The 25,947-nt window shown below is 53.1% G+C and overlaps 1 protein-coding gene across 3 annotated transcripts in view; it reads left to right on the top strand.

Moving 5' to 3' along the window:
- The first annotated feature begins 2,730 nt into the window (after positions 1-2,730).
- The window catches only part of ACOT11 (acyl-CoA thioesterase 11), a 58,281-nt gene continuing 35,064 nt past the window's right edge, over positions 2,731-25,947 (top strand). The window contains exon 1 of one of the 3 annotated variants that reach the window (XM_047788999.1): positions 2,731-2,891. In XM_047788999.1, coding sequence (XP_047644955.1) covers positions 2,829-2,891 — 63 coding nt within the window. In that variant the 5' untranslated portion in view covers positions 2,731-2,828. Of the gene's footprint in view, positions 2,892-10,961; positions 10,981-13,850; positions 13,991-25,947 lie in introns of those variants that run through there. The other 2 variants (XM_047789001.1, XM_047789000.1) reach the window with 2 other exon arrangements.

Below are 25,947 nucleotides of genomic sequence, written 5' to 3'. Positions count from 1 at the left end.
GTTGCAGGCGAGGCTCAGATCCCACGTTGCTGTGGCTGTGGTGTAGGCTGGTGGCTACAGCTCTGATTCGACCCCTAGCCTGGGAACCTCCATATGCCGTGGAAGCGGCCCTAGAAAAAGCAAAAAGACAAAAAAAAAAAAAAAAAAAGCTGTCAGGGTGAGTCTGATGCAGGCTGGAGTTGGAAAAACCATTTACCTAGCTATCACTTAAGACCTCTTCTCGATTTGCTTTTCCAGGGTTAGGATTCATCAGGTGCATTTCATGCCTTATGCATTTAGGGCCCTGGTCTGGGGGCTGGGGGGAGAGGCACAGAGATGAGTGAGATGTGGTCTCTGCCATTAGGGGGCTTCCAGGTGGGTCGGGAAGGGGAGACAGACCCCCGTGGAAATAGTCACTGGAGTAACAGATGGAATAGAGCTGTTGAAGAGACTCAACATTTAGTTCTGCAATAAATAGCCAAGGGGAGGGAGCCCTTTGTGGGCTGGAGGGGCCTCTGCAGAAACATCAGGTTTCTGATGGTAAGTAGATTGATTCAGCCTTGCTGCAAGTCCTTTTCTAAGTTGAACTGAAGCCTTCCTTACTTTATGCCTTGTTGTGGTATGGGGTGGACAGGGCTCTAGACTTGAGGTTCGAAGTGGTGCTTCTGGACAACCTCCTCCCTGGGTGACTTTGGTTGGCTCACTTTTCATCCCTGGGCCTCAGTATGTCCATCTGTAAGATGGGGGGGGGGCGCTGGACTGAGTCCAGTGAGTCTGACTGCAGATATCTCTAGAGAGAAGAGAGGGTCGGGGACCAGGAGCTCCCTGGGTTTCCACCCCCTCATCTGCACGGTGGGGACCTTGCCGTTGTCCTCACTGCCTGCCTTATCCGCTAAGATTGGGATCCAGTGAGATGAGCTGTCTTCTGTCTGGGCTGGTTTCCTTACCTGTCCAGAAAGGTCTCATGACGCTTGTCCTCTTCACGTCACCTGGACCTTATCACGTCGAGCGTGTTCTTCAACCTCAGAGGCTCCTTGATGCCTAAACCCTGTTGCCTGGCGTTCGAGGCGCTCCATGCTCGATTCCTGCTTTTTTCTGCAGAATGAGGATCCTCTCTGTCTAGGACTGCATCCTGTTCTGTTCCCATTAGGCCCCACCTCACCCCTCTTCTCAGCCTATCCAAGCCCATTCAATCTTCTCACATTACCTCCTCCAGGACGCCTCCTGGATTGCCTCAACCCTCAGCACCATTCTTGGACCATCTTGCCATCTTTTTTTTTTTTTTTTTAACTTAGTTTTTTTACTTTTTAGGGCCACACCCACAGCATATGGAGGTTCCCAGGCTAGGGGTCCAATCAGAGCTAGAGCTGCCAGCCTACACCACAGTCATAGCAACTCGGGCCATGTCTGTGACCTACACCACAGCTCACAGAAACGCCAGATCCTTAACCCACTGAGTGAGGCCAGGGATCGAACCCAGAACCTCATGGCTGCTAGTCAGATTTGTTTCCACTGCACCACGACGGGACCTCCCCATCTTGCCATCCTTAAAGTGGGACTTTAATTTTTCATTTGTAGACACTGAAGTGTTGACAGACCATAAACTCTTTGAAGGGAACGCCTTGAGCTTACAGCGATGGACATTAGAGACTTTACTCCTAGAACAGGGAGGCCCAGAGAGAGGAGGAAACTTGCTCCAGGTCACACAGCACATTAGTGAAAGAAACAGGCCCAGAACCGGGGTGTCTCAGGCCCAGGGGGAGATATTATTAGGGGTGTGAAGAATGAACGAGAGGCAATGAGGGGCAGAGGAGAGGGCAGAGGCTTCAGAATCAGGCTGACCTCTGTTCCGGCACAGCTCTGCGCCCAAAAGCTGTGCCAGCTGGGGCACCTCACCTACTCTCCCCAAGCCACCTTCTGGGGGGCGGGGGGTTGGAATGAGCACATAGCGAGGGCTGGCACACAGTAGATGCCGGGCTATTGTGAGGTGCCCATTATCATTCACCATCCGCTTGTTCATCCTGGCACTCTGCCTGGATTCTGCGCCCCTCCTTCTTCCCTTAACCACCAAGCACTTGATTTTATTGCCCGGTCAGAAGAAGTCCAGCGTTGAGTGTCCAGGCCACTTCACGACGTCTCTTGCAGAAGTGAGAGGGGGAAGGAAAAATCCTGGTGATCTTTTAGACAGTGGGGGCAACCGGGGGGCTGCTGTGGATGCCCAGGGGAGCCAATGGGGGGAATTTAGCAGGCGCCACTTTTAGAAAAGTCTCGCCACCTATTTTAAGGAAGTGAGGGGGTGTGTCCTGTCCCTGGCCAGCTGCTGGAGGCTGGCAGGCTGGAGCGGTGGGGTGGTGTTCCCCCAGATGAAGAGTCCTAGCAGGTGGGCCTGGTACTGGTCTGGGAGGCCGCTGGCAGCTCCCTGGCTTCCTGCCACCTTCCGGCCTGACCCCCTGTGGACGGGTGGAAACTTGGTGCCTGTCTAGCCTGTCTCACTGGCTGGGGCCAGAGCCAGCCCCAAGCCAGAGGCCCTGTGGGGAGGCTGGAAGTGGGGTGACCAACTTTGGCTGTGGCTGGAGGTGCAGTCAGCGTCTGGCTAGGTGCCCGGTGGGCAGGCACAGGGCCCCCTGATGTGGCTGTGGCCCAGCTGGCAGCCTCCGTCCCTCGGCTGCAGCCTCTGTGCAGGGATCTAGGGGAAGGGGGGCCGAGGGCAGTCGGAGGAAAGGCGGTGATAACAGCTGCGCTCAGGAGGGGCCGACTGGGGCTGGGGAGGAGCAGCGGGAGGAGCTGCGGACCTGCTTCCTTGGGAGCCGGGGCTGCGGTCGCTCAGGAGACCAGTGCGACAGGCATCTATGCGACCAGGCCGCGGGGTCCGGGCAGCCATGCTCCAGAATGTGGGAAATCACCTGCGAAGGGTAGGGAGGGAACGGAGGGTGGGCTGGGGGCGGGTCGGAGGCTGCGGGGAGGGTCCCGGGAGGATGGAGGCTGGTTTCCGCTTTAAGTCAGAAGTTCGACCTCTTCGCTGTCACTTTGCTCAGGCCATTTGCTAGCTCTCTCTGCAGCTCCCCAGCTGGATCAAGAGAAGCAACAATCCGCGAACAAGCCCCAGGGGCCCTGAGCTCTCCCGGGGGCGGGCTCTGTGGAGCGGACTCGTCTTTGGCGAGTTGTTTGCGTCTGGAATTCAGTGCTGGGGGCGGGCGTCTCTCCCCGCAGTTCTGTGCCGGTTTTTGCCGGACTCTCTGCGGCTCTGGGGTGTTTTGCTCTCAGAGTTCAGGACTCGAAGGCTGCAAGTTACAGGCTGCGGTTGTGGGTAGGAGTGAGTGAGTGTGTCAGGGTGAAGCCGGGGTTCTCAGGGACAATGACCTCTTTGGGAGGGCATGTGTAGGACCAAGCGAGGGCTGCTGGCAAGGTGTCCTGCAAGGTGACCTCATAAAGAATGTTTCCTGGAACCTCTTGGAGCTGAGATTAAATGCTGAGGTTTGAGACAGACCCAAGGGCTCAGCGGTGCCTGGGGGGGGGCCTTTGATCTGCTGAATGGAGAAGGTTCAGGAAAGACGGTGCTGTGCTGGGTGGAGAGTGGGTGTCCTCTAAAGAGGAAAAAGGGAAAAGCCTTTTAAAAGTGGCAGGGACAAATAAAGACATGTCTCCTCCTCCCCCTCCCTCCACCTGTGTGACCGCCACTCAGCCCCTGCCACACGGTCCTCACCTGGCCCAGAGCACCTTCCCTTCCCTGCTTCCCCATCCCACGTCCACCCCTCCAATCCACTCTCTGCTGGAGGGATGCTTCTAAAAGGCAAATGTGGAGTTCCCATTGTGGCTCAGTGGTTAATGAATCCGACTAGGAACCATGAGGTTGCGGGTTCTATCCCTGGCCTTGCTCAGTGTGGGTTAAGGACCTGGCATTGCCGTGAGCTGTGGTGTAGGTTGCAGACGCGGCTCGGATCCCGCGTTGTTGTGGCTCTGGTGTAGGCCAGTGGCTAGAGCTCCGATTAGACCCCTAGCCTGGGAACCTCCATATGCCACGGGAAGCGGCCCTAGAAAAGGCAAAAAGACAAAAAAAAAAAAAAAAAGAACCTGACTAGTGAAACGGACAGCCGTAACCACCTGAACCCAGCCAGAACAGACTGGGATTTGAACCCATGGTTTTAAATTAGAATCACTCACCCAGTGACTGGACTCACTGAGGTTCATGCCTCCTCGCAGAAGGAATTTAGCTAGAGACAGAGTGATAGGCAAGAAATAGATTTATTAGGATAGGATGCTCGTAAGAGGTGCAAAAGCGGGCAGGCGAGGAGGCCCTGCCCCAAGCATCCGGTGGGCTACAGTTTTTTCCTCCAAGGGGAGTGGGGGTCGGAAAAGACTACCTCTTGCTCTTTCTTGGAGCAGTAGTTCCTCCTTAGCATCCGCCGCAGGGCGGTCCTCAAACTCCTGCCCTTGGTCTGATTCTGAATGCAGGCCTCGCGCCATCCCCCACCGATGTCTTGTGCCACCATTGGTCAAGCAAGCCTGCCTCATTCTTTTTAAAAAATTTTTTTATGTAATGATTTTTAATTTTTTTCCACTATAGCTGGTTTACAGTGTTCTGTCAATTTTCTACTGTACAGCATGGTGACCCAGTTACGCATACATGTATGGGTTCTTTTTTCTCTCATTATCATGCTCCATCACAAGGGACTGGACGTAGTTCCCAGTGCTACACAGCAGGATCTCAAGGGCTGCCTCATTCCGATGGCTTTTTTGAGCAATTTATTAACTTACAGTGATCTCCCAAAGTTCCCTAGATTTCCCTCTCTCTCTATGGTCCTTTGCTGGGACTTCTACAACTACCTGTACCTACTCCATCCCTGTCACTCGTATCCATGAGGATGCGGGTTCGATCTCTGGCCTCGCTCAGTGAGTTAAGGATCCACTGCCGCAAGCTGCAGCGTAGATCACAGACGTGGCTCAGATCCTGCGTTGCTGTGGCTGTGGGATAGGCCGGCAGTTGCAGCTCTGATTCCCTAGCCTGGGAACTTCCATATGCTGTGGGTGCAGCCCTAAAAAGAGGGGGAAAAAAAATAATAAAAGGCAAACGTAATTATTCCAAACCTGCTCAGAGGCTGCCTTCCCATTCACGTTCACATTCCTTACCTGACACAACCAGATCTTGGTGATCTGTCCCCTGGGCCACCTGTCCCTCCTCATCCCACCTGCCCGGCACCTCAGTATAGCAGCCATACTCAACAGCTTGCCACTGCCTCTGCGTACCACCGCCGTTCCTTCCTCTGGACTGTTGTACACACCTGTACTTTCTGCTAGAGTGACCACCCCCTCCCAGGCATCTTCCCCCCCCCCCCGCCCCCACTAACTTGTCTCCCTGGAAAGTTTCTTCTGAGACCTCAGCTCAGATGCCACCTCCTCCGGAAAGACTTCCCAGATGTCTCTCGACACAGCAAGCCCTGGATTGGGTGGTGAACTTACACATCTCCCTCTCTCACCGGCCCGTGAGTTCCATGAGGCTGCTCTTGGTGCGCCCAGCACAGGGATGGACCTGGCCGGAGCCCGAAGGAATGAGTAATGAACCCCTGGGCCCAGACAGGTTGTCAGTGAGGCCAAGGATGGGATCTGAGCAGCAGGGCCTCTTGCTCCTGTGCCCTGAGCGCAGGGTAGAGAGCATCTTGCAGGCGAGTGGGGCTCTCTGTGTCTTCTCTTGTGCCCTGTCATCTTTAAGCTTTCATGACTCTTTCCCCACTGAGCCTCGTCAGTAACTGGGGAGAAGGCAGTGGGGAGGGAGGTATCTTTATCGCTGTTTTACAGAGATGACAGTAGAGGCAAATCCTCGTGCAACTGACCACACGAGGCGCCACACGAGGTGCTTTGAGTCTATTAACTCGCTCAGTTCTTTGTGAGATGGGTGCTGTCATCATCTCTACGTCCTGCTATGCTCATCTCCATGTCCTTAGCTATAAACAAGCTGAGAGCGCTTAAGGACTTGCCGAGGGTCACGCTGGAAGGCAGTGGATGTTTGTGAAGGGTTTGTGCAACACCTTGAGCTTGAACCTGACCGTGAAAAGCAGGGGCCTGGCTCCCTCGAGGAACCTGCTGTGTGGTGAAGAAACTGAGACCTGTGCATGTAAAGTGCTGTGCCGCTCATGTCACAGGAGCACAAAAACTAGTGAATGGAGAAGTGGCCAAGGGGGCTCAGAGGGGGCTTCTTGGAAGAGGAGACGAGACTCAGACACTTAGTTTCAGCCTATGTGGGAGCCATAGTCAAGCCCCAGTCTCAGCCTTGGGTAGATGACCTTGTCCTTCATCTTTTTTTTTTTTCTTTTTCTTTTTTGCTTTTTAGGACTGCACCTGTGGCATAAGGAGGTTGCCAGGCTGGGAGTCGAACTGGAGCTGCAGCGGCCAGCCTACGCCACAGCCACAGCCACGCCAGATCCGAGCTGCATCTGCGACCTACACCCCAGCTCACAGCAATGCCGGATCCTTAACCCACTGAGTGAGGCCAGGGATCAAACTCACATCCTGATGGATGCTAGTCGGGTTCGTTACCACTGAACCATGATGGGAACTCCTGTTCTTCCTCTGTTTGGAGGACACACCAGCCTTCCAAATCCGGCTCAGCCACCATTCCCTGTCAAACCCCCATCCTGCTGCTCCCAGGATTTAAAGAATTTTTTTGGCTGCCCCATTGCATATGTAGTTCCCAGGGCCGGGGGTCAGATTTAAGCCACAGTTGCAACCTGTGCCACAGCTGGGACAACCCTGGATCTTTCACGTGCTGCTTACCTGCTCTGCTGGACTGTGGTTAGAGTCCAGATAACTGCCTTAGAGACCTTAACTCACTTCACTCCTGTAGACCCAATTTCTCATCCGTGAACCAGGTCTGTTCCTGCAGATCTTGCTAGATCATTGGCAAGTTTAAAGACCACGGACCAGTGTAGAACTTGGCATGTAACTGGCCGCAGTAAATATTGGTTCTTTTCTTTTTCTTTCTTTGTTTGTCTGTCTTTTCTTTCTTTCTTTCTTTCTTTCTTCTTTATTCTTCTTCGTTCTTTCTTTTTTCTTTTCTTCTTTCTTTCTTTTTCTTCTTTCTCTATCTCTCTCTCTCCCTCTCTCTACCTCTCTCTCTTTCTTTCTTTCTTTTTTGTCTTTTGACTTTTTAGGGCTGCACCCATGGCATGTGGAGGTTCCCAGGCTAGGGGCGAATTGGAGCTGTAGCTGCCGGCCTACACCACAGCCACAGCAACGCCAAATCCAAGCCACGCCTGCTGTGAATCCTTAACCCACTGAACAAGGGCAGGGCTTGAACCCGCGTCCTCATGGATATTGGTCAGGCTTGTTAACCACTGAACCATGACGGGAACTCCATATTGGTTCTTTTCTTTCCATTTATTTCATCTGGACTTCAGTTTCCTCAGTGGGCCAATGGCAGGGTTGGTTGGTCAGATGAGATGGTAAAAATTAGCTTTTTGTTGAGCACCTGTTGTTAGCACATCTAAATTTCCCGAGAGCTCTAAAGGCTACTAGCAGTATCCATCTAGCTTCACAGCTAAGAAGACTAAGGCTCTGGCATTGAGTCACTTTGAGCTGGTTAGAGAATTTGAAGGCTTGTCTGATACTAAGCTACAACTGGGCCGGTGCCCTGGGAGTGTGGCTTTTCTCCTTGTCCTGGGCCGACCTGGCTGTGCCAAGGAACTGACACCTCTACCTTGTGCCTGCTCTATCCCGTGACTCCAGGGACAGATGGTGCTGCTGGCTGGGTCCTCTGCCAGCTCCCTGGCCACAGGCCTGCATGCTCCCGCCGTTCCCAGAAGCAGCCTCCTCATGGGTAGGAGGCGGCATCAGGGCAGTAATGGAAAGTAGCAGAGTCCAGTGTTTTGGGGACACAGGGATGAGTCAGACTGGACCTGTCCTCAGGTGCCCCCAGGCGGATGGGGAGACGGAGAGAGGTACCAACCAACAGCGACAGTACAGTGTGCCCAGGCTGAGACAGAGGGAAGCCCAGAGCTGGCCCCTCACAGCCTAGGGGAGAGGGCAGTCTTCCCGGGGGGTGGCCAGCTCAGCCTTGAAAACTTTTCCAGGCTGGGAAGCATGGTCCAGGCAGAGGCACCTGTGCATGAGATGTGGGAAAAATCTCCTTCCCAAGGAACGGGGAGAACATTTGGCAATGACCCCTTGAGGAGTTCCTCCCTAGCCCCCTTGCCCACTTGATATCCTGCCCGCAACTTCTTCATTAGTAATAATCTGCTCTCAGCAAGGCAGACGTTAATTCATGTCAGTAGACATTAAGTATGGAGCATCTCTTTTGGAGAAGAAGCCTAGTGAGTGAGCGGAAAGAGCTGTGTTAGAGAGTTCCCTGCTGGAGGTGACGAATCTGGGGTTGCAGAGTTCCTCTTGTGCCTCAGGGGGTTATGAACCCGATTAGTATCCAAGAAGATGTGGGTTTGATCCCTGGCCTCACTCAGTGGGTTAAGGATCTGGCGTTGCCTTGAGCTGGGGTAGGTGTAGGTCGCAGATGTGGCTTGGATCCCGAGTTGCTATAGCTGCAGCTCCGATTCCACCCCTGGCCTGGGAACTTCCACCTGCTGCAGGTACAGCCCTAAAAAGAAAACAAAGAAAGAATCTGGTATTGTCACTGCAGTGGCTGGGATTACTGCTGGCCCAGGAACTTCCGCATGCCTGGGCATGGCCAAAGAAAGAAAGAAAGAAAGAAAGAAAGAAAGAAAGAGCTGTGGTAGTGAGAAAAGCGAAATCCCTCTCCCACCGCCCAGAGCCGTGAGCCCTCAGCTGGCCTGGGTCTCAGTTCCCTTTTCTATGCAAGAGACATAATTGTCCTCCCTAGGATTTTGGTGGGGATTAAATGATATTATGGAATAAAGCCATTATATAATATATATAAATGCCTGGAACATAGTAGGTGCTTAAAAAAGTTTAGTGGGAGGTGGGGTTGGGGGAGAGGCTAGTCAAAGAGTGCACACTTCCAGCAGTTCCTATTGTGGCTCAGCAGGTAAAGAACCCGACAGAGTGTCTGTGAGGATGCGGGTTCGATCCCTAGCCTTGCTCCTTGGTCTGAGGATCCAGTGTGGCTGAAAGCTGCAGCGTAGGTGACAGATGTGGCTCAGATCTCACATGGCTGTGGGTATGGGTGTGGGTTAGGCCAGCAGCTGCAGCTCCGATTCGACTCCTACTCTGAGAACGTCCATATGCTGCAGGTGTAGCAGTAAAAAGAAAAAAAAAAGTGCAAACTTCCAGTTAAAAGATGAATGAGTTCAGGAGGCCTAAAGTACAACATGGTGACTGTAGTTAATGATATCTTATCTTTTTTTTTTTTGTCTTTTTGTCTTTTCTAGGGCTGCTCCCACGGCATATGGAGGTTCCCAGGCTAGGGGTCTAATCAGAGCTGTAGCCACCAGCCTACACCAGAGCCACAGCAACTCGGGATCCGAGCCGCATCTGTGACCCACACCGCAGCTCACGGCAGCGCCAGATCCTTAACCCACTGAGCAAGGCCAGGGATGGAACCCGCAACCTCATGGTTCCTAGTCGGATTCGTTAACCACTGAGCCATGACGGGAACTCCAATGGTATCTTATCTTACGCGCTGGAAATTTGCTAAGAGTGTGGATCTCAAGAGTCCTCGCCATGTCTCTTAAAAAAAAGGGTAACTGTGAGTTGATGGATGTGTTGATTCGCTTGATTGCAATAAGCATTTCACAACGTATACGTATATTGAAATATCACGTTTTGCAACCTAAATATATATAACTTTTATTTGTCAACTATCCAGTTCCAGGAAAAATGGGGTGTGAGAGGATTATCATGTCCCAGGTCTCATGTGAGCCCCTGGAACAGGCCACCAAGTGAGGGTCCTTGGCTTCACACGGGAGAGAATTCACGAATGAACCCCAGTCAAGGGGAAGTAGGTTTATTAGAGGGATGCCCACGCCATGGACAGGGTGCAGGCCGACTCAGGAGGCCAGAGGTATGGGAGGGGGTCCCTCAAAAAGTGAGAGCAGCTCCAAGTGTTGGAGGTGATTTATCTCGGCTGGGCAATTTCATAGCTAACAAGTGGGAGGACTATTCCTATTATTATTATTATAATTTTTTTTTTGTCTTTTTATGGCCGCTCCTGTGGCATATGTAGGTTCCCAGGCTAAGGGTCGAATTGAAGCTGTAGCCGCTGGCCTACGCCACAGCCACAGCAACGCAGGATCTGAGTAGTGTCTGCGACTTACACCACAGCTCACAGCAGAGCGGGATCCTTAACCCACTGAGCAAGACCAGGGATTGAACCTCATGGATGCTCATCAGATTCATTTCCATTGAGCCACGACAGGAACTCCTAATTATTTTGAAGAAGGGGTGAGGGTTTCCAGCAGTTGGGCCACTGCTCACTCTTTATTGGCCTTGGAACTGTCACGGTGCCTGTGAGTGGGTCACTTAGCATATGCTAATGTATTATAATGAGTGTATCATGAGGCTTAAAGTCCCCTGGATGTCAGATCTTCTGTCATCTTGGGCCCGATTGGTTCTAACTAGCTTTGGTCACATCCTCAATGGCTATGTCATTCTTTGAAAGGTTGTGCCCTGCCCCCTTCCTTCCTATGTTAGTATTTCAGCAGAGCTGGGAAAAAAGTTATTGTGAGGCTCTGGGACTCTAGAGAGGCAGGTGGCCTTGCTCCTGTCCTCAGGGAGTTTATCTCTTTATACGTGCACCCCCTTTACAGTCTAGAGAGTGCCTGTAAGCACTTGACCTTGTCTGGTTATTCAAAGTCCAGGGAGTGAGCAGGCTGGCTGGCTGGCAGCACCCCTGCAGTGGCCCCCGGAGGGTGCTGAGTGGTGGTGCTGAACCCTGGCCTCTCCACGCCTTGGCATTCTATTCGTGGCCTCCAGAAGGGGCTGTGATCCGCCCTGGGGGTGTGGCCTGGCCAGTTGGGGCCCTGCGGAAGGGCAGTGGCTTTCAGGTCTTCCTAAAGCAGCCTCAGATTTCCAGCTTGCTCCAGGGCTGAGCCAAACCAGGTGGGTCTCAATTTCCCTCGGACCCCTTAGGGAGGGTGCGGAGAGACCCTCATTCTCTGGTGATGCTGCCCCCCCAGGGCGGTGGGAGGGATGGTGGTCTGGAGTCAGAACGATCCGGCTGGTTCCGGGTTAGTGGCTGCCCCTTTCCAGCCTCAGTTAATAATGGGTCCAGGGGCCAGTATTTCAGATAGCTCTTTCCCCAAAGAGGAAAGGGAATATCAAGATAGAAGTCATAGGCGTTCCTTTTGTGGCTCAGCGGTTCGGTTAACGAACCTGACTAGCATCCATGAGGAGGAGGGTTCCATCCCCGGCCTTGCTCCATGGGTTAAGGATCTGGTGTTGCTGTGAGCTGTGGTATAGGTTGCAGATGTCGCTTGGATCCTGCATTGCTGTGGCTGTGGCATAGGCCGGTAGGTGTAGCTCTGATTCAAGCCCTAGTCGAAGAGGAGGTGTAAGCAGCTAGGCACACATTTTATCGAAGTTTGTTGCTGGTCTCATGAAAGTTACTACTCGTTGCAGACATCAGTCATCGTTAAAGGATCTTAGTGTTTTTCTAGATATGAGGAGATGCAAGAACTGGGCTCATAAAATCTAAAAATATCTAACTATCTGAAGACCTGTTCGTCCAGTTTTCCCAGAGCACCGAGTGGCTCGCTCCTGGCTTCGACCCTGAGCTCTGCTCTGGGAGGACTGCGGGTCGGCAGCTGCAGTGGCTCCTGTTTTACTCCATGTAGTGGCTGATGGCAGGTGCCCAACTTCAGTTCACACCTGGAAGGCAGAAGAGCTGGGAGGCAGCCAATGGAGGGTCTTCCAAGCGCCAGGCTCTGTCTCACACAAGTCCCCTGGGCTGGGGGATCTGATCTTCCTCCAGGGCTGTTGTCCCCTTGCAGCACCCCTGCAAGGCTCTGGTGTTGGAAGAACCCACGCCCAGTCTCAGCTCTGCCTTCTACTGGTAGCTCTTTCTAGTTCCCTGAGTTTCCTTGTCCTCAACTGTTCAGTGAGGCTTCCTGCTCCAGGTTGGACTTGAGAATTAAAGGACCTCCAAGAACAAGGCCTGGCATTTCTGAAAAAGGGATTTTTGAGCTTCTGGAAGAGCAATTCTCAGGCATCTCCCGTGCTGTCAAGGGACCCCTCTCCTACTGGCTCTGTCCCATTAGCAAACTAATGAGGTTTAATATCTCCCCACCTCCCCCTTGTCACCATGTCCCCTCCCAGGTAGTCCATTCTTCTTCTTTTTTTAATGATTTTTATTTTTTCATCGTAACTGGTTTACGGTGTTCTGTCAATTTTCTACTGTACAGCATGGTGACCCAGTCACGCATACATGAATACATTCTTATTTCTCATATCATCATGCTCCATCACAAGGGACTAGACATAATTCCTAGTGCTACACAGCAGGATCTATGGTGTTCTTTCTTTGCTCCCCTTTCCCACGAGAATCTGAAAGAATTTCCTATGGTCCTGCTTCCGCTTCTTTCTTTAGGTCCACTCAAATGGGCTCTTCTCTCCTCCCTCCATCCCTCCCTCCCGCCCCCTCAGACACCCCCCTGCAGGCCTTCCTCCTCCTGACACCCCCACCCCCAGGCCTGGTGCTCCTCCCACCTCGCCCAAGGCTCCCTGTCTCCCTCGCAGGCTCCTTCTTCCCACCTGCCGTCTTGAGCTCTGTCTTTGCTCTCTCCTTGGATGCTGTCTGTTCTATTGCTATGACGGGGTGACAGACTCCCCCCAAACACAGTGACTTAGAGCAAGGACCCTTTTATTATGTCTTGAGATTGTGTAAGTCGGGAATTTGGGAGATGCTTCTGCCCTCTGTCTTGTGGTTGGAGGTTACTTGGTGGTGTTCAGCCAGTGGATGGGCAGGGCTAGGGAGTCCACGGTGGTTTCGCTGGTATCTGGCCCGTTACTGGGAATGGCTGGAAGGTGGGCTTCATGGGCACTGTCATTTTGAGCAGCCACCTGGGGCCTTTCCGCATGATGGTTTCAGGGTCAGACTTCTCACCTGGCTGTGGGCTGCACCAGAGCAAGAGTTCCAAGAGCCGTGGGTGGAGGCTGCCGGGCTTCTCATGATTTGGTCTCAAGTGTCACCACTTGAAATGCCACTAAGCGGAACTCAGACTCAAGAGAAGGGGATTAGACCCGACCTGGGGTCTAGGGAAGAGTAGCAAAGACCAGCCACGCGGTTGCAGCGTCCTGTGGATCTGAAATGCCCGTGAACTCTCACATCCCCTGGTGCAGCTTCTCCACTGACCTCCTAACTGGAACATTCGTCTCCTCCTTGACATCTCTCTGTAAGTGTTTCGTAGGATCTCAGGAATTCTTGATTCTACCCCTATTCCTTTCTCCCTTGGTCTCCCCCAGTTCGGTAACCATCGCTACCACCTGCCCGCTGCTTGTCCAAAGCCTGAGTCCTCCCTGCACCCTCTCTCACTCTTCCTCAGGGGAGCCAGCCGCAAGTGGAGCTGAATCTGCCTCCCAAGTATACCCGAGTCCATCATCTCTCTGATTCAAAAAATACATATGCATATTTTTGGTCTTTTTCCAAACCCTGTGTCGAGGGCTGACGTTCAGTAGGTTGCAGCAAGGGAGCTGTTCTGCTCTGTATGGGACCCTGACCTAGGAGCAGGTTGTCTACAAATGGTGTAGCACCAGGTTCCCCACAAACGTGCAGTGCATGGCGGGCGAGAGGCAGCCGCCTTTCTCCACTCCCCGTGTCCTAGGACAAAGGTATCTTCACCCCAGGCCCCGGTCCTGCTGCGCAGCGGCCGGCTGGTGGGGATGCCGGAGAAATGGCTATTGGAAGCCAACCAGCGTTCCCTTGGTGATGTCATATGGTTCCACCTGGCCGGATTCTGACTCAGGCCTACAGTCATCATCCCACAGATGGTAGCCTCGCCCCATTGCATCACCTCTCTTTGGACGGAAGCGGCCCCCGACGGAGGAGGCGCCCTGCTTCTCTCTCATCCTGCAGCCTGCCCCCACGGAGCCGCAGAGGGATCTTAAAATGCAGGTCAGATTGCCTCCCTCTTCTCTCCCAGCCTCCAGTTCTTCCCAGCTGGAGTGAAATCCAATCCCCACTGTGAGCTAAGGCCTTGGGTGGCATGGGACCTGTCTGTTCCAATCCCCGATGCTGTTCGGGCTACCCGGGCCACCCTGCTGCTCCTCTGGCAGCCAAGCTTGTTCCTGTCCCTCCCTGGGCTCTTTCCACCCTCTGCTCCCTTGCCTGGCACCCTCTGCCCCCAGAGTTTTGCCCAATTGCTTCTACTTGTCACTTATTCAGATCTTGGCCCTGAGCCTCTGCAATGACTCAACCTAAAAGAGCTCCTTCTGGTTTCCCACCTTCTCTCTCTATCACCCCTGCTGTTTTTCTTCTTTTTTAAAACTTAAAAAAAAAAAAAACAAAAAAAAAACTGAAGTGTAGGAGTTCCCGTCGTGGCTCAGTGGAAACGAATCTGACTAGGAGACATGTGGCTGCGGGTTCGATCGCTGGTCTTGCTCAGTGGGTTAAGAATTGGTGTTGCTGTGAGCTGTGGTGTAGGTCACAGATGTGGCTCTGATCTGGTGTTGCTGTGGCTGTGCTGAAGGCTGGCACATGTAGCTCTGATTAGACCCCTGGCCTGGGAACCTCTCTATGCTGCAACTGCGGCCCTGAAAAGCAAAAAAAAAAAAAAAAAAAACCCAAACCAAAAAAAACCCTGAAGTATAGTTAACTTACATTGTTGTGTTAGTTTATTTTAGTTTATTTTATTTTTAATTTTTTTTTTGTCTTTTTGCATTTTCTAGGGCCGCTCCTGCGGCATATGGAGGTTCTCAGGCTAGGGGTCTAATTGGAGCTGTAGCCACCGGCCTACGCCACAGCCACAGCAACGTGGGATCTGAGCCACATCTGCGACCCACACACCACAGCTCACGGCAACACTGGATCCTTCACCCACTGAGCAAGGCCAGGGATCGAACCCGCAACCTCATAGTTCCTAGTCGGATTTGTTAACCACTGCGTCACGGTGAGAACTCCCCTGTTGTGTTAGTTTCAAGTGTACAGAAAAGCAATTCAATTATATACACACACGTATTCTTTTTCAGATTCTTTTCCATTGTAGGTTATTACAAGATTCTGAGTATAGTTCCCTGTGCCATACAGTAGATCTTTGTTGTTTACCTATTTTATGTGTAGCCGTGTGCATATATTAATCTCAAACTCCTAATTTATCCCTCCTTCCCTCTATCCCCTTTGGTAACCACAAGATTATCTTGTATGTGATTCTGTTTCTGTTTTGTAGATAAGTTCATTTGTATCCCTTTTTAAGATTCCACATATAGGTGATATCATATAATATTTGTCTTTCTCTGCCTGACTGACATCATTTAACATGATCATCTCTAGATCCATCCATGCTGCTGCACCTGGCATTATTTCATTCTTTTTCATGACTGAGTTGTATTCCATTGTGTGTGTGTGTGTACCACATCTTTATCCATTCATCTGTCTGTTAATGGATGCTCAGATTGTCTCCATGCCTTGGCTGTTGTAAATAGTGCTACTCACTGTTGTTCCTCTTAGAGCCCTTTTCACTCTGAGATCACCTCGTTCCTTTGTTACTGTCTATTCATGATTGATAAAGAGTCTGGGTCTTGTTCAATGCTGTATTCCCTGCACCTTGAAGGAAGGAATAGGAGTTTTAAAAAAGCCTAATGTTGGAGTTCCCGTTATGGCTCAGCAGTAGCAAACCTGATTAGTATCCATGAGGATGTGGGTGTGATCCCTGGCCTCGCTCAGTGGGCTAAGGATCCAGCGTTGCTGTGAGCTGTGGTGTAGGTCGTAGACGTAGCTCAGATCTGGCATTGCTGTGGCTGTGGCTGTGGCTGTGGTGTAGGCCAGCATCTGCAGCTCTGATTTGACCCCTAGCTTGGAAACTTGCATATGCCACACCTGTGGCCCTAAAAAGATTAAAAAAAAAAAAAAGACGGAAAGAAAGACTAATGTTGATCTTCAGCCAGAATTGGCCTCTTTCTAACTTTGTTCACTCCTCTTTGTTCTTGGTTTTATTCCTTATAAGGACCTTCCCGTCCTCTGACCCAACCAGCCCTCACATTTGCAGCCAGAAGCCTGTCACCCAGGACACAAGTAGCCCACCTCCCTCACTGTCCCCCCTACTGCCTGTCCTGTCCCACTCCCTGTCCCCCCCTCACAGGGCTGGGCCCCACACTGCCTGCTGTACCCCAGCTGGAGGCTGTCTCCTCCCTGCCACCAAATCACTCCTGCCTTGAACACGTCCCCATCCCACGTCCACCGAGGCCTGCAGCAGCCACAGGGCCCCTCCAGCCATTAAACTAGAGCCACCACAGCACACATCTAGCTTAGAACAAAGGGACAGCAACAGAGGAACTTCAGTGCATGTTGATAGCGTGGATCTTGTTTATTTTCATCTTCTAGGTTTTACGTTTAAATGTGAAACCTTTCAAAAATTTTATTTATTTATTTATTGGCCACACCCACAGCAGATAGAAGTTTCCAGGCCAGGAACTGAATCCGAGCCTCATCTTTGACCTTTGCCACAGCTGTGGCCATGCCGGATCCTTTAACCCACTGTGTTGGGCTGGGGATTGAACCCAGACCTTAACAGTGACCCTAGCTGCTGTCGTCGGGATTCCTAACCCACTGCCCTGCAGTGGGAACGCCTAAACGTGACAACCTTTCAGGTGGCCATCTAGACCAGATGTGTCTTCATTCAGGCCCTTTGACCGAAAGTTGAGAAGAGCAGGCCAATGTGGGACCTCACGGAAGATGACTCCCGGGTTCAATTTAACTTAGGTCTGCTCAACACCCACATTGGCCTGGGTCTGTGCAAAGGCAAGATAAGTCCATTCCTGCCCCCGTGAGCCTGGAAGGCCTTGCTCCACGCACCCGGGCTGGGTCTGGTGATCAGTGCCTTCTGCTTCAAGGAGCCGTTTCCTTTGCCAGCGGTCTGGAGCCTTTCAGGGGCCCTGAGATGAGAAGTTGCTGAGTCTGGCTGGTCTGCGAGGGTCATCCGTGGGAGGCTTCCATGGGTGTCCAGACTCCGTCCTGTTCTACACCTTGATCCCCAGCTGAAGCCCTGGTGGTGGACAGAGGGCACATTTGCCATGATGGTCCTGGACCAGGGCCGAAAGGCCCATTTGAGCCCCCACCACGGCTAGGAGCTTCCCGCAACTCTCCTGTCCACTGGAAGCCTGCATCCTCATCCTTAACCTTGGCCTGGGCTCTGCCAAGGCCACCTGGCTAGTCACAGTGGCCTGCACTTTCCCCAGGGATCTGTGCAGACCCTTCCTGGTAGGACAATTTCCTCTGTCCTTCAGCAATGCCTTGACTCTCTTTTTTTCTTTTTTTTAGTTGAAGTGTAGTTGATTTACAATGTTGTGTTTCAGGTGTACAGCAAAATGATTACACACACACACACACGCACACACGTGTATTCCTTTAGCTTCTTTCCCATTTTAGGTTATTACAAGGTACTGCATATAGTTCCCGCTGCTAAGCAGTAGGTCCTTGTGGTTTTTCCAGTTTCGATGCAGTAGTGTGTCTCTCTTAATCCCGAATTCCTAATGTATCCGTCCCTTCCCTCCTTTCCTCTTTGGTAATCCTAAGTGTGTTTCCTGTATCAGGGACTCTCTCTCAGTTTTATATGGAACCTGAAAAGACAAATGATACTCATGCCTTGGCTTTTAACACCACGGAGAGTTGATGCTTTGCAGGCACTTTCTACCAGTCAGATCCTGATCGGAGCCCTTTGTGTGTACTCTTCCTGAAATATGACGATGACGCTATTATTCCCATTTTACAAATGTGGAAAGTGAGGTTCAGAATGGCTTACGTAACTGGCGAAGGTTATCCAGGGAGACAGAGGTGGGGCTGGGATTCCTGTGCAGCTTGTGCTCCCCTTGCCAGCGCCCTGTGCCTTCCTGTTTTTCCTTCTTCTCTCTCTGCCCGGCTCACCACCTTTTCAACAAAACTCGTTTATGGGGTCAGAGTCCTCTGAGACAATGTAGGGCCCACGCTCGGGGGAGCGGGACTGGGGAAGAATGCAGCCACAGAGCCCGAGGCTGAGGAAGGCCTTGGAACGTGGTCAGTGCTGAGTGGAGAGCTGCTGGGCACCTGCTCAGCTCTGGAGCCCCTGCCAGGGAGCAGGCCAGGCCCAGCTCTGGGTCCCACCTTTCCCCTGTTGACTTGGGGCCTTAGAAGCAGCCCCTGGAGTGTTGGCGTCCTCTTGCTGGGCCTCCTGAGGTCCACTCCTCGTGGAAGGAAATGCCTTTTCTGGATGAAGTCACACCTCCGGTCCTCATGGCTCTGCTCTGCTTGGGAATGGTTCCTTGCACACTTGTGGCATCACGGGACATCTGTGTGTTGTGTGAGGGGAGGGGAGCTGGGGGAGAGGACAGAAGGGCTGGGTGGGCAGGAGACCCAGGGACCAGCTGTGGCCTCTGGGGAACATGGGGACTGAGCCTGTAGGTGCTGCTGAGGGGCTGGGGCAGGGGCCCCACTTGCTGGGGAGGGCGGACACCATCGCTCTGCGGGAGGGGACCGCAGGGGCCAGAGCAGCAGCTAGGGCCTCCAAGGGGCCACGGGGCTGCCAGCTTCCTGGGGCAGGAAATCCCAGTTGTGGCCAGAATCCCAAAGGCCTGAAAGCAGCTCAGGCCTGAGGAATGTGAGCAGCGGGGGAGGCTGGGAGGAGGCCCCTTTCCTGCCTCCCTTACTTCTCTTTCTTGGTGTGTGTGTGTGTGTGTGTGTGTCCGTCCTCTCTTCCACTTGCTCTGTTCCCTCCCAGCATCTATTCTTTGACCTCATGGTTTTGCTGTTCCCTCTCTTCTCCTTCTCTCTCTCTCTGACCCCTCTCTTCTCCCCGCTCCCTCTCCCCCTTGCCCTCCCGGAAGGGACTTGTGATTTCTGTAGCTAGTGTCCCAGCTCCAAGAAACGTGTTTGCTTGCAGGATGCCGGGACCTGGCCCTTGGCCTGGCCGCCTGTTGCCATGGTGACTCAGGGGCGGTGTCTGGCAGCGGCCTTGGCTGTCTGGCAGGGAGGGCGTGAAGGGCTTTGATGAGGAGAGAGGCTAGCCCCATTCTCCACAGTCCCTGAAGGACCCACCTCACTGCCAGGGGTGGGGGAGGTTGCCTGTGGATGTGGGTTCCAAGCTGGGTATGGTCAGAGGGGCTCTGCCTGAGAGGCCACAGAGTAGGGGCTGGTCACACTTGGAGTCAGGCTGCCTGTGTACAGACCCCTCCTGCCTCTCCCTGGGGTCTGCTGGAGGTAGGGGTGGGAGGTGGCAAACAGCCCTAAGGAGGGAAGCTGAAGGGAGGGATAGATGGAAAAACCGATAGGCAGACCTGCTCCTCGGGGGTGTCTATACCAGCAGGGAGTGAGCCTCCTGTCTCTAGGAGCAAGCAAGCGCATGTTGGATAGCTCCTGGCATAGGGAGTGATTGTAGCTGAGTTTTCTGCACCTGAGAGGGCATATCTCGCTGTCCCTGAGGTTTCCTTCCATTCTCACAACTAAGCATTTACAGAGTTTAGTTTTCCGCTGACAGAGAGCTTGCAGGTTCCACACTGGGGTTGGTGGCCTCACTCCCCCACGGGCTGCTGGCCTTGAGCATCCAGTAGTACAAGTGCCGGGACCCTGGACTGTGCTGGGAGGAAGTACGGATACCATCACTGTTTCCTGCAGAGGCTGTGCGGGTCGAAAGGGAGGAGAGCTTATCTGAACGGGTCCAGCCTGGCACAGCTGCCTGGGATGCAGCACGGACTGTCCTATCCGTCAGACAAGGGGGCAGTTACAGCAACGTGCCCAAGCAGCCTCAGCCCTCGAGCTGAATAGACTTGGGTTCAAGTCCCAGCCGTGCCCTTTACTGGCAATGTGACTTGTGTGTGTGCATGATACTTACCCTTTCTGAGCCTCTGTTTCCCCATCTGTAAAATGGGAGAAGTGACACCATTCAACTCAGGGCTGGGTGAGACTCGAAAGAGATAAAGCATAGAAAATGTTTCGCATGGCGACTGGCATATATTCAACAATTCAGCAAAGGAGTGAGATTGTTCTCAATCTCACCTGCGTACCTACCCTTGCAATTTTATGAACGAGGAAGCTGGGGCCAGAGAGATGAAAAAACTTGCTCATGGCCCATTGGTGTTTAGATCTGGGACATACTGCAGGGACAGTGCCCGGACAATGCAGAGAAGCAGAACTGAGGATGTTGGCTGAGGCTAACTGGAACCCCCCACAGCCAGTCCCTGCGGGTTCCGTCAATTTTCTAGCCCCTGCTGCCCCTCCGTGTCCTAGGACCTCCCGGGTCACCCCTGTCTTGGTTCTGTGAGGGCCGGGACCCACCTGGGCTGTCCCACACCTGCAGACAGGCCCTCCTCAGACTCAAGAGGTACTGGAATAAAACGAGGGCTGAGCCACTGCAGTTCCCAAGGCACTTTCCCCTCCCCTTCTCTTTCTTTTCTTTTTTTTTTTTTTTGTTTTGGTTTTTAGGGCCACACTCAAGGCATATGGAAGTTCCCAGGCTAGGGGTCAAATCAGAGCTGCAGCTGCCAGTCTACACCATAGCCACAGCAACATGGAATCCAGGCAGTGTCTGCGACCTACACCACAGCTCATGGCAACGCCAGATCCTTAACCCACTGAGCGAGGCCAGGGATCGAACCCGCATCCTCATGGGTACTCGTCAGATGCGTAGCCCTCTGAGCCACAGTAGGAACTCCCCCATCCCCTGCCTTTTCCAGAAGTGAAGTGAGAAGGCTGCTGGAGGAGAGACAAGTGTGGTCCAGCCCAACCGCCCCGTCCTGTGCAGCCTCCCTCACAGGGCACAGAATGCCACAGGCAGCCGAGCATCCTCAGGTTGGGATCTCCTTTAACCCTCACTACTCTTGGCTGGAAACGAGGTGGGGTGGTCCTCCACTTCTCAGTAAGTTACCCAAGTTCTGCCCGACTCGAGGCCCTTCGCCTAAGACCTTGGACAGACAGCCCCCCCCCACCGCCCCCCCCCCCCGGCCTCAGCTTCGCTGTCCGCACCAGCAGGCGGTTGTGATCAGTTTCCAAGCCCTTTTCACTCCTGTGGTGCCGAGGCCAGGGCTGCCCTGTGGAGAGCTGGCGACCTTGGACTTGGGACGTCCCTGCATCTCCTGTGTACCTTGTCGGTGACAACACCTCAGATGGGTCTTGTGGATCAGACGAGACAGGAGAGGGCAAGCGTTCAGGAAGTGGTCCCCTGGCCCCCGGCTGGCTCCTCAGTGGGGCAGGGGAAGTTCTCCCAGTGGAGGTGGGTCTCAGGTTCCAGACGAGGCTATTTTTCCCCTTGGGGGTGGAGGGAGGCAGGGATGTTTGGATGCTCTCTTCTAGAATGGGGTGAGGGGGAAGATTCTCTAGTGGGGAACATCTCCCGGCCTCGTGCCTGTATTCTCCCTGCCGACAAGGGGTGACATTGGCGGGAACTGGGGGCTCTCTGAGCAAGCTCGTTCAGTTGGTCCACAGGGAGCCAGGCTCTGTGCTGGGCCCCGGGGACGCCAGTAGAGAGAGAGGGCTCCTGCCTGGGGGATCTTCATGTCCAATGGCCTGCAAGTCCCCCCATGATTACATGAACGTTGTCACAGAGTTCCCGTTGTGGTGCAGTGGTTAACAAATCCGACTAGGAACCATGAGGTTGAGGGTTCGATCCCTGGCCTCGCTCAGTGGGTTAAGGATCTGGCGTTGCCGTGAGCTGTGGCGTAGGTCGGAGACGCGGCTTGGATCCCGCCTTGCTGTGGTTGTGGTGTAGGCTGGTGGCTACGGGTCCAATTAGACCCCTGGCCTGGGAACCTCCATATGCTGCGGGAGTGGCCCTAGAAAAGGCAAAAAGACAATCAATCAATAAATGAATGTTGTCACAATGGAGAGCATTCCAGAAGGGAGGTCTGTAGGGCCTGGAGCACAAGGATTGGGGAAGAGAGAATGGAGCTGAGGGGTGAGTTGTGGAGGGGGGAGGAGAGGGAGGGGTGCTCTGGGCAGAGGCATGGCCTGGGAAGAGCCTGGTGGTGCTCGGGGCCTGATGGGTGTGAGGGACTGAGAGGCCAGTGTGGCTCCGGGCACATGGTGTGAGCAAGCCTGGGGTGCGGCAGGGAGTCTGCTGGGGACTCGTGGGCCTTGTCAAGGAGGTCCTCCAGTAAGCCAGACACTTTCATGGTTGGGAAAGGGCTTAGAGATTGCCTAGTTAGATGCTCTACTTGACAACTGAGGAAACTGGGCACAGAGAAGTAAAATAACTCACCCAAGCCTCCTGGGGAAGATGGGCTGATCAAAGTGTCATTTATATTCTTTTTTTTTTTTTGCTATTTTAGGGCTGCACCCATGGCATTTGGAGGTTCCCAGGCCATGTACAGGTTCAGGCTAGGGGGTCGAATCAGCTGCAGCTGCCAGTCTACACCATAGCCACAGCAACGCAGGATCCAAGCCTCATCTGCGACCTACACCACAGCTCATGGCAACGCCAATTCCTTAACCCACTGAGCGAGGCCAGGGATTGAACCCGCCTCCTCATGGATCCTAGTCAGGTTCATTAACCACTGAGTTCCCTTTGAACTCCTATATTCAGTTTTATAGGAAGGCACTGAGCTGGAATGCCTCCTGAAGCTCTGCTGCAAAGGAGGGATGGGGGGAGTTCCTGTTGTGGCTCAGGGGGTTAAGAACCCAACCGGTATCGATGAGGATACAGGTTCGATCCCTGGCCTTGCTCAGTAGGTTAAGGATCTGGCATTGCTGTGAGCTGTGGTGTAGATCACAGACATTGCTCGGATCTGGCATTGCCATGGCTGTGGTGTAGGCCGGCAGCTGCAGCTCTAATTTGACCCCTAGCCTGGCAACTTCATATGCCGCAGGTGCAGCCCTAAAAAGGACAAAAAACCAAAAAAAAAAACAAAGGAGGGATGGGGCTCTAGTGAGGCAGGCTTAGCTCAGGATTTCAGTTATGTCCCCTCCCCCACTTCCCTTCCAGGGGCAGGATGGAGGCCCTCCCATCCCCTGGTCCACACAGGGAGGGCACAAGAGCGGCTGTCAGAAGGGGATGACCGCCTGCTCCAGACTCTGGGCTCCAGGTGGGGATTCAGGGCGCCGGCCTCTGTGCTCTTCTCGGTCACTGCCTGGCTGTGTGGCGTGGGGTAGATTGCGTCCCCTCTCTGAGTTTCAAATGGAAGAGTTTCTTCATCTTCTCCATCTCTGAGGCCTGTGGAACGGCTATAGAGATATAAACGTGAGCCTTGGCTGGTAGGTCTGGTCTTGTCTTAAACTCTGTCCCTTCCCAGATGCTCAGAATCAATGTACTCACTCTTAGCCTTGGTTTGCTCATCAGTAAAATGGGTAGAATAGCAATGCCTCGGGAATTCCCGTCATGGCGCAGCAGAAACGAATCTGACTAGTATCTATGAGGATGCAGCTTCGGTCCCCAGCCTTGCTCAGTTGGTCAGGGATCCAGCGTTGCCGTGAGCGGTGGTGTGGGTCGCACATGTGGCTTGGATCCCGCGTGGCTGTGGCTGTGGCCTGCAGGTGTAGCTCCAATTTGACCCTCTAGCCTGGGAACCTGTATATGCCATGAGTATAGCCCTAAAAAGCAAAGCAAAACAAAAAACAAAAAAGCAATGCCTTGGATGATAGGTGTAAGAATTACTGAGATAATACACGTGAAAGCTTCTAGTATAGAACTTGGTACATAGTAGGTGTTCAATTAAGTGCTAACCAAATGAATGGCATATAAGAGGTGCTTCATAAAAAATAATGGTTTAGGAGTTTCTGTTGTGGCGCAGTGGTTAACAAATATGACTAGGAACCATGAGGTTGCAGGTTCGATCCCTGGCCTTGCTCAGTGGGTTAGGGATCCAGCGTTACCTTGAGCTGTGGTGCAGGTGGCAGACTCGGCTCAGATCCCTGCGTTGCTGTGGCTCTGGTGTAGGCTGGCAGCTACAGCTCCGATTCGACCCCTAGCCTGGGAACCTCCATATGCCGAGGGAGTGGCCCTAGAAAAGGCAAAAAGACAAAAAAAAAAAAAGGTTTAATTCTCTACCTTCCCCACCCCTGAATCTTGTCAGGTGCCAACACACCCTGTAGCTAGAAGTAAAATGAGAACGTGTGTACAGAGCCCTGAGGATCATTATCTGTTTTCCAGAATGAAGATGTTATCTGATGTGGCATGATAATCAGAAGCCTGTGCAACAGGCCACCTATCCCAGCCCTTCCTCTGGCCTCACAGACGAGCCACCCTCTTTTAATCTGAGAGTTTGGTTCCCACTGTTACCCTTGTTAGCCTTGTCTACTGGGAATCTCAAGGCCAAATGCCCTTCTCTATGGCAGCACCTTTGTGCAGCTGGATTCCTAGCATAATCGCTCCTCCCTTATTTGGCCACTTAGCTCTGTTTGCATTTCAAGTCCCTCTGTGTGCGCGGTCTGTGTACAGGCGCAGGCAACCTCAGAGCCTTTTTTGGGAAGAAGATCGGGGCTAGGCTTGAAGGGATGTTTAGGAGGTTGGCAAACGCCTCTGCCTCGCTGGTGGGAAAAACCGCTGAGAGGATGCTGGTCCCTCAGAGCCTGGAGCTACCTTTGTGGGGACCGGGCACCAGCTTGGGCAGCTCCCTCATACTGCTGGAGTGCTGGCTGGCAGTGGGCCAAGGCAAGGACTCCCTAGCCCCTTGGGGCCTGGCTTCCAGTGCCCACCCACTGGAGAGGCCGGGGGAAGCGTGGGGGAAGCAGGGCTGTGCTGTCTCGCTCCCTGCACTTGACTCTCTGCTCCACTGTTGCGGCTTTTTGAGTTCTCCCAGAACCTCTCAAACCAGCTCCTGGGCTTGCTGCGAGGTTCTGGTGAACTCGTGTGAGAAAGTACTACGGCAACAGTCAGGTTTGAGCTCCCATATAGGTGTCTCCCAGATACATTTCTGTAGGAAGCCCACTCCGCTCGCTAACGCTAGCATAACGTGCAATAAATGTTAGCCACGTGGCGGGTGTGTGCTAGGAGCTTTGAACACTTGCTCACTTCATCCCCATCCTGACCCTTGGATGTAGGTATTATAATCCCCCGGCCCCTTTCTGGCTTTTTTTTTTTTTTTTTTTAGAGCAATACCCACGGCATATGGAAGTTCCCAAGCTAGGGGTCGAATGGGAGCTACGAATGCAAGGCTACACCACAGCCACAGCAACGCAGGATCCGAGCCACGTCTGCGACCTTTACCATAGCTCATGGCAATGCAGGATCCTTAACCCACTGATCAAGGCCGGGGATTGAATCCACATCCTCGTGGATCCTAGTCAGGTTCCTTAAACGTTGAGCCACCAAGGGAACTCCCCTCCCCACCCCCCCTTTTTATTGCCACACCTGCAGCATGCAGAAATTCCTGGGTCGGGGATTGAACCTTCACCAAGCAGTGACAAAAATGCGATTCTTAACTGCTGAGCCACCAGGGAACACCTAGAATCCTGTTTTTACAATTGAAGAAGCTGAGGCTCACAGAGGTGGGCTGGGCAGCTTGTGTGAAGTCACACAGTTAGTGCTGGAATTGGATGTGAGCCCAGGCCAAGGGTGGGAGAGCTGAGAGGTCAGGTCCTCCCCTCCAGGGCAGGGGGGCCTCCTCTCTCGAGGTGGTTCTTGAAGGCACTAAGATTTCTCTGCTGGCAGGTCTCCACATCTGGCGCATCACTGCAGGCCACTCCCCTCTCCAGGGGGCTTTCTTGGTTTCTGGGGACTCCTTGGCCTCTGACCCTCTGTCTCTACCCACACGGGTACCTGTGCCATCCCACCTGCTTCCCTTTGCCCCAGCCATACCCTTTCCTGGAGAACCTGCCGTTCCTGCTTTTCCTTTCGGCTGTTCTTCAGCCATCTCTGGACCTTAGACTGTCCTTGTCTTCAAGTCTCAGCTCCAAGGTCACCCCTGTCATAAATCTTTTTTCTCCTCCATAAGCGTTTATTCAGCACCTGCTCTGTG

This window comes from Phacochoerus africanus, chromosome 8 (assembly GCF_016906955.1).
Source record: "Phacochoerus africanus isolate WHEZ1 chromosome 8, ROS_Pafr_v1, whole genome shotgun sequence".
Taxonomy (NCBI): Eukaryota; Metazoa; Chordata; class Mammalia; order Artiodactyla; family Suidae; genus Phacochoerus; species Phacochoerus africanus.
Note: the sequence above shows the minus strand (reverse complement) of the source record. Positions and strands in the feature narration are given on the sequence as shown.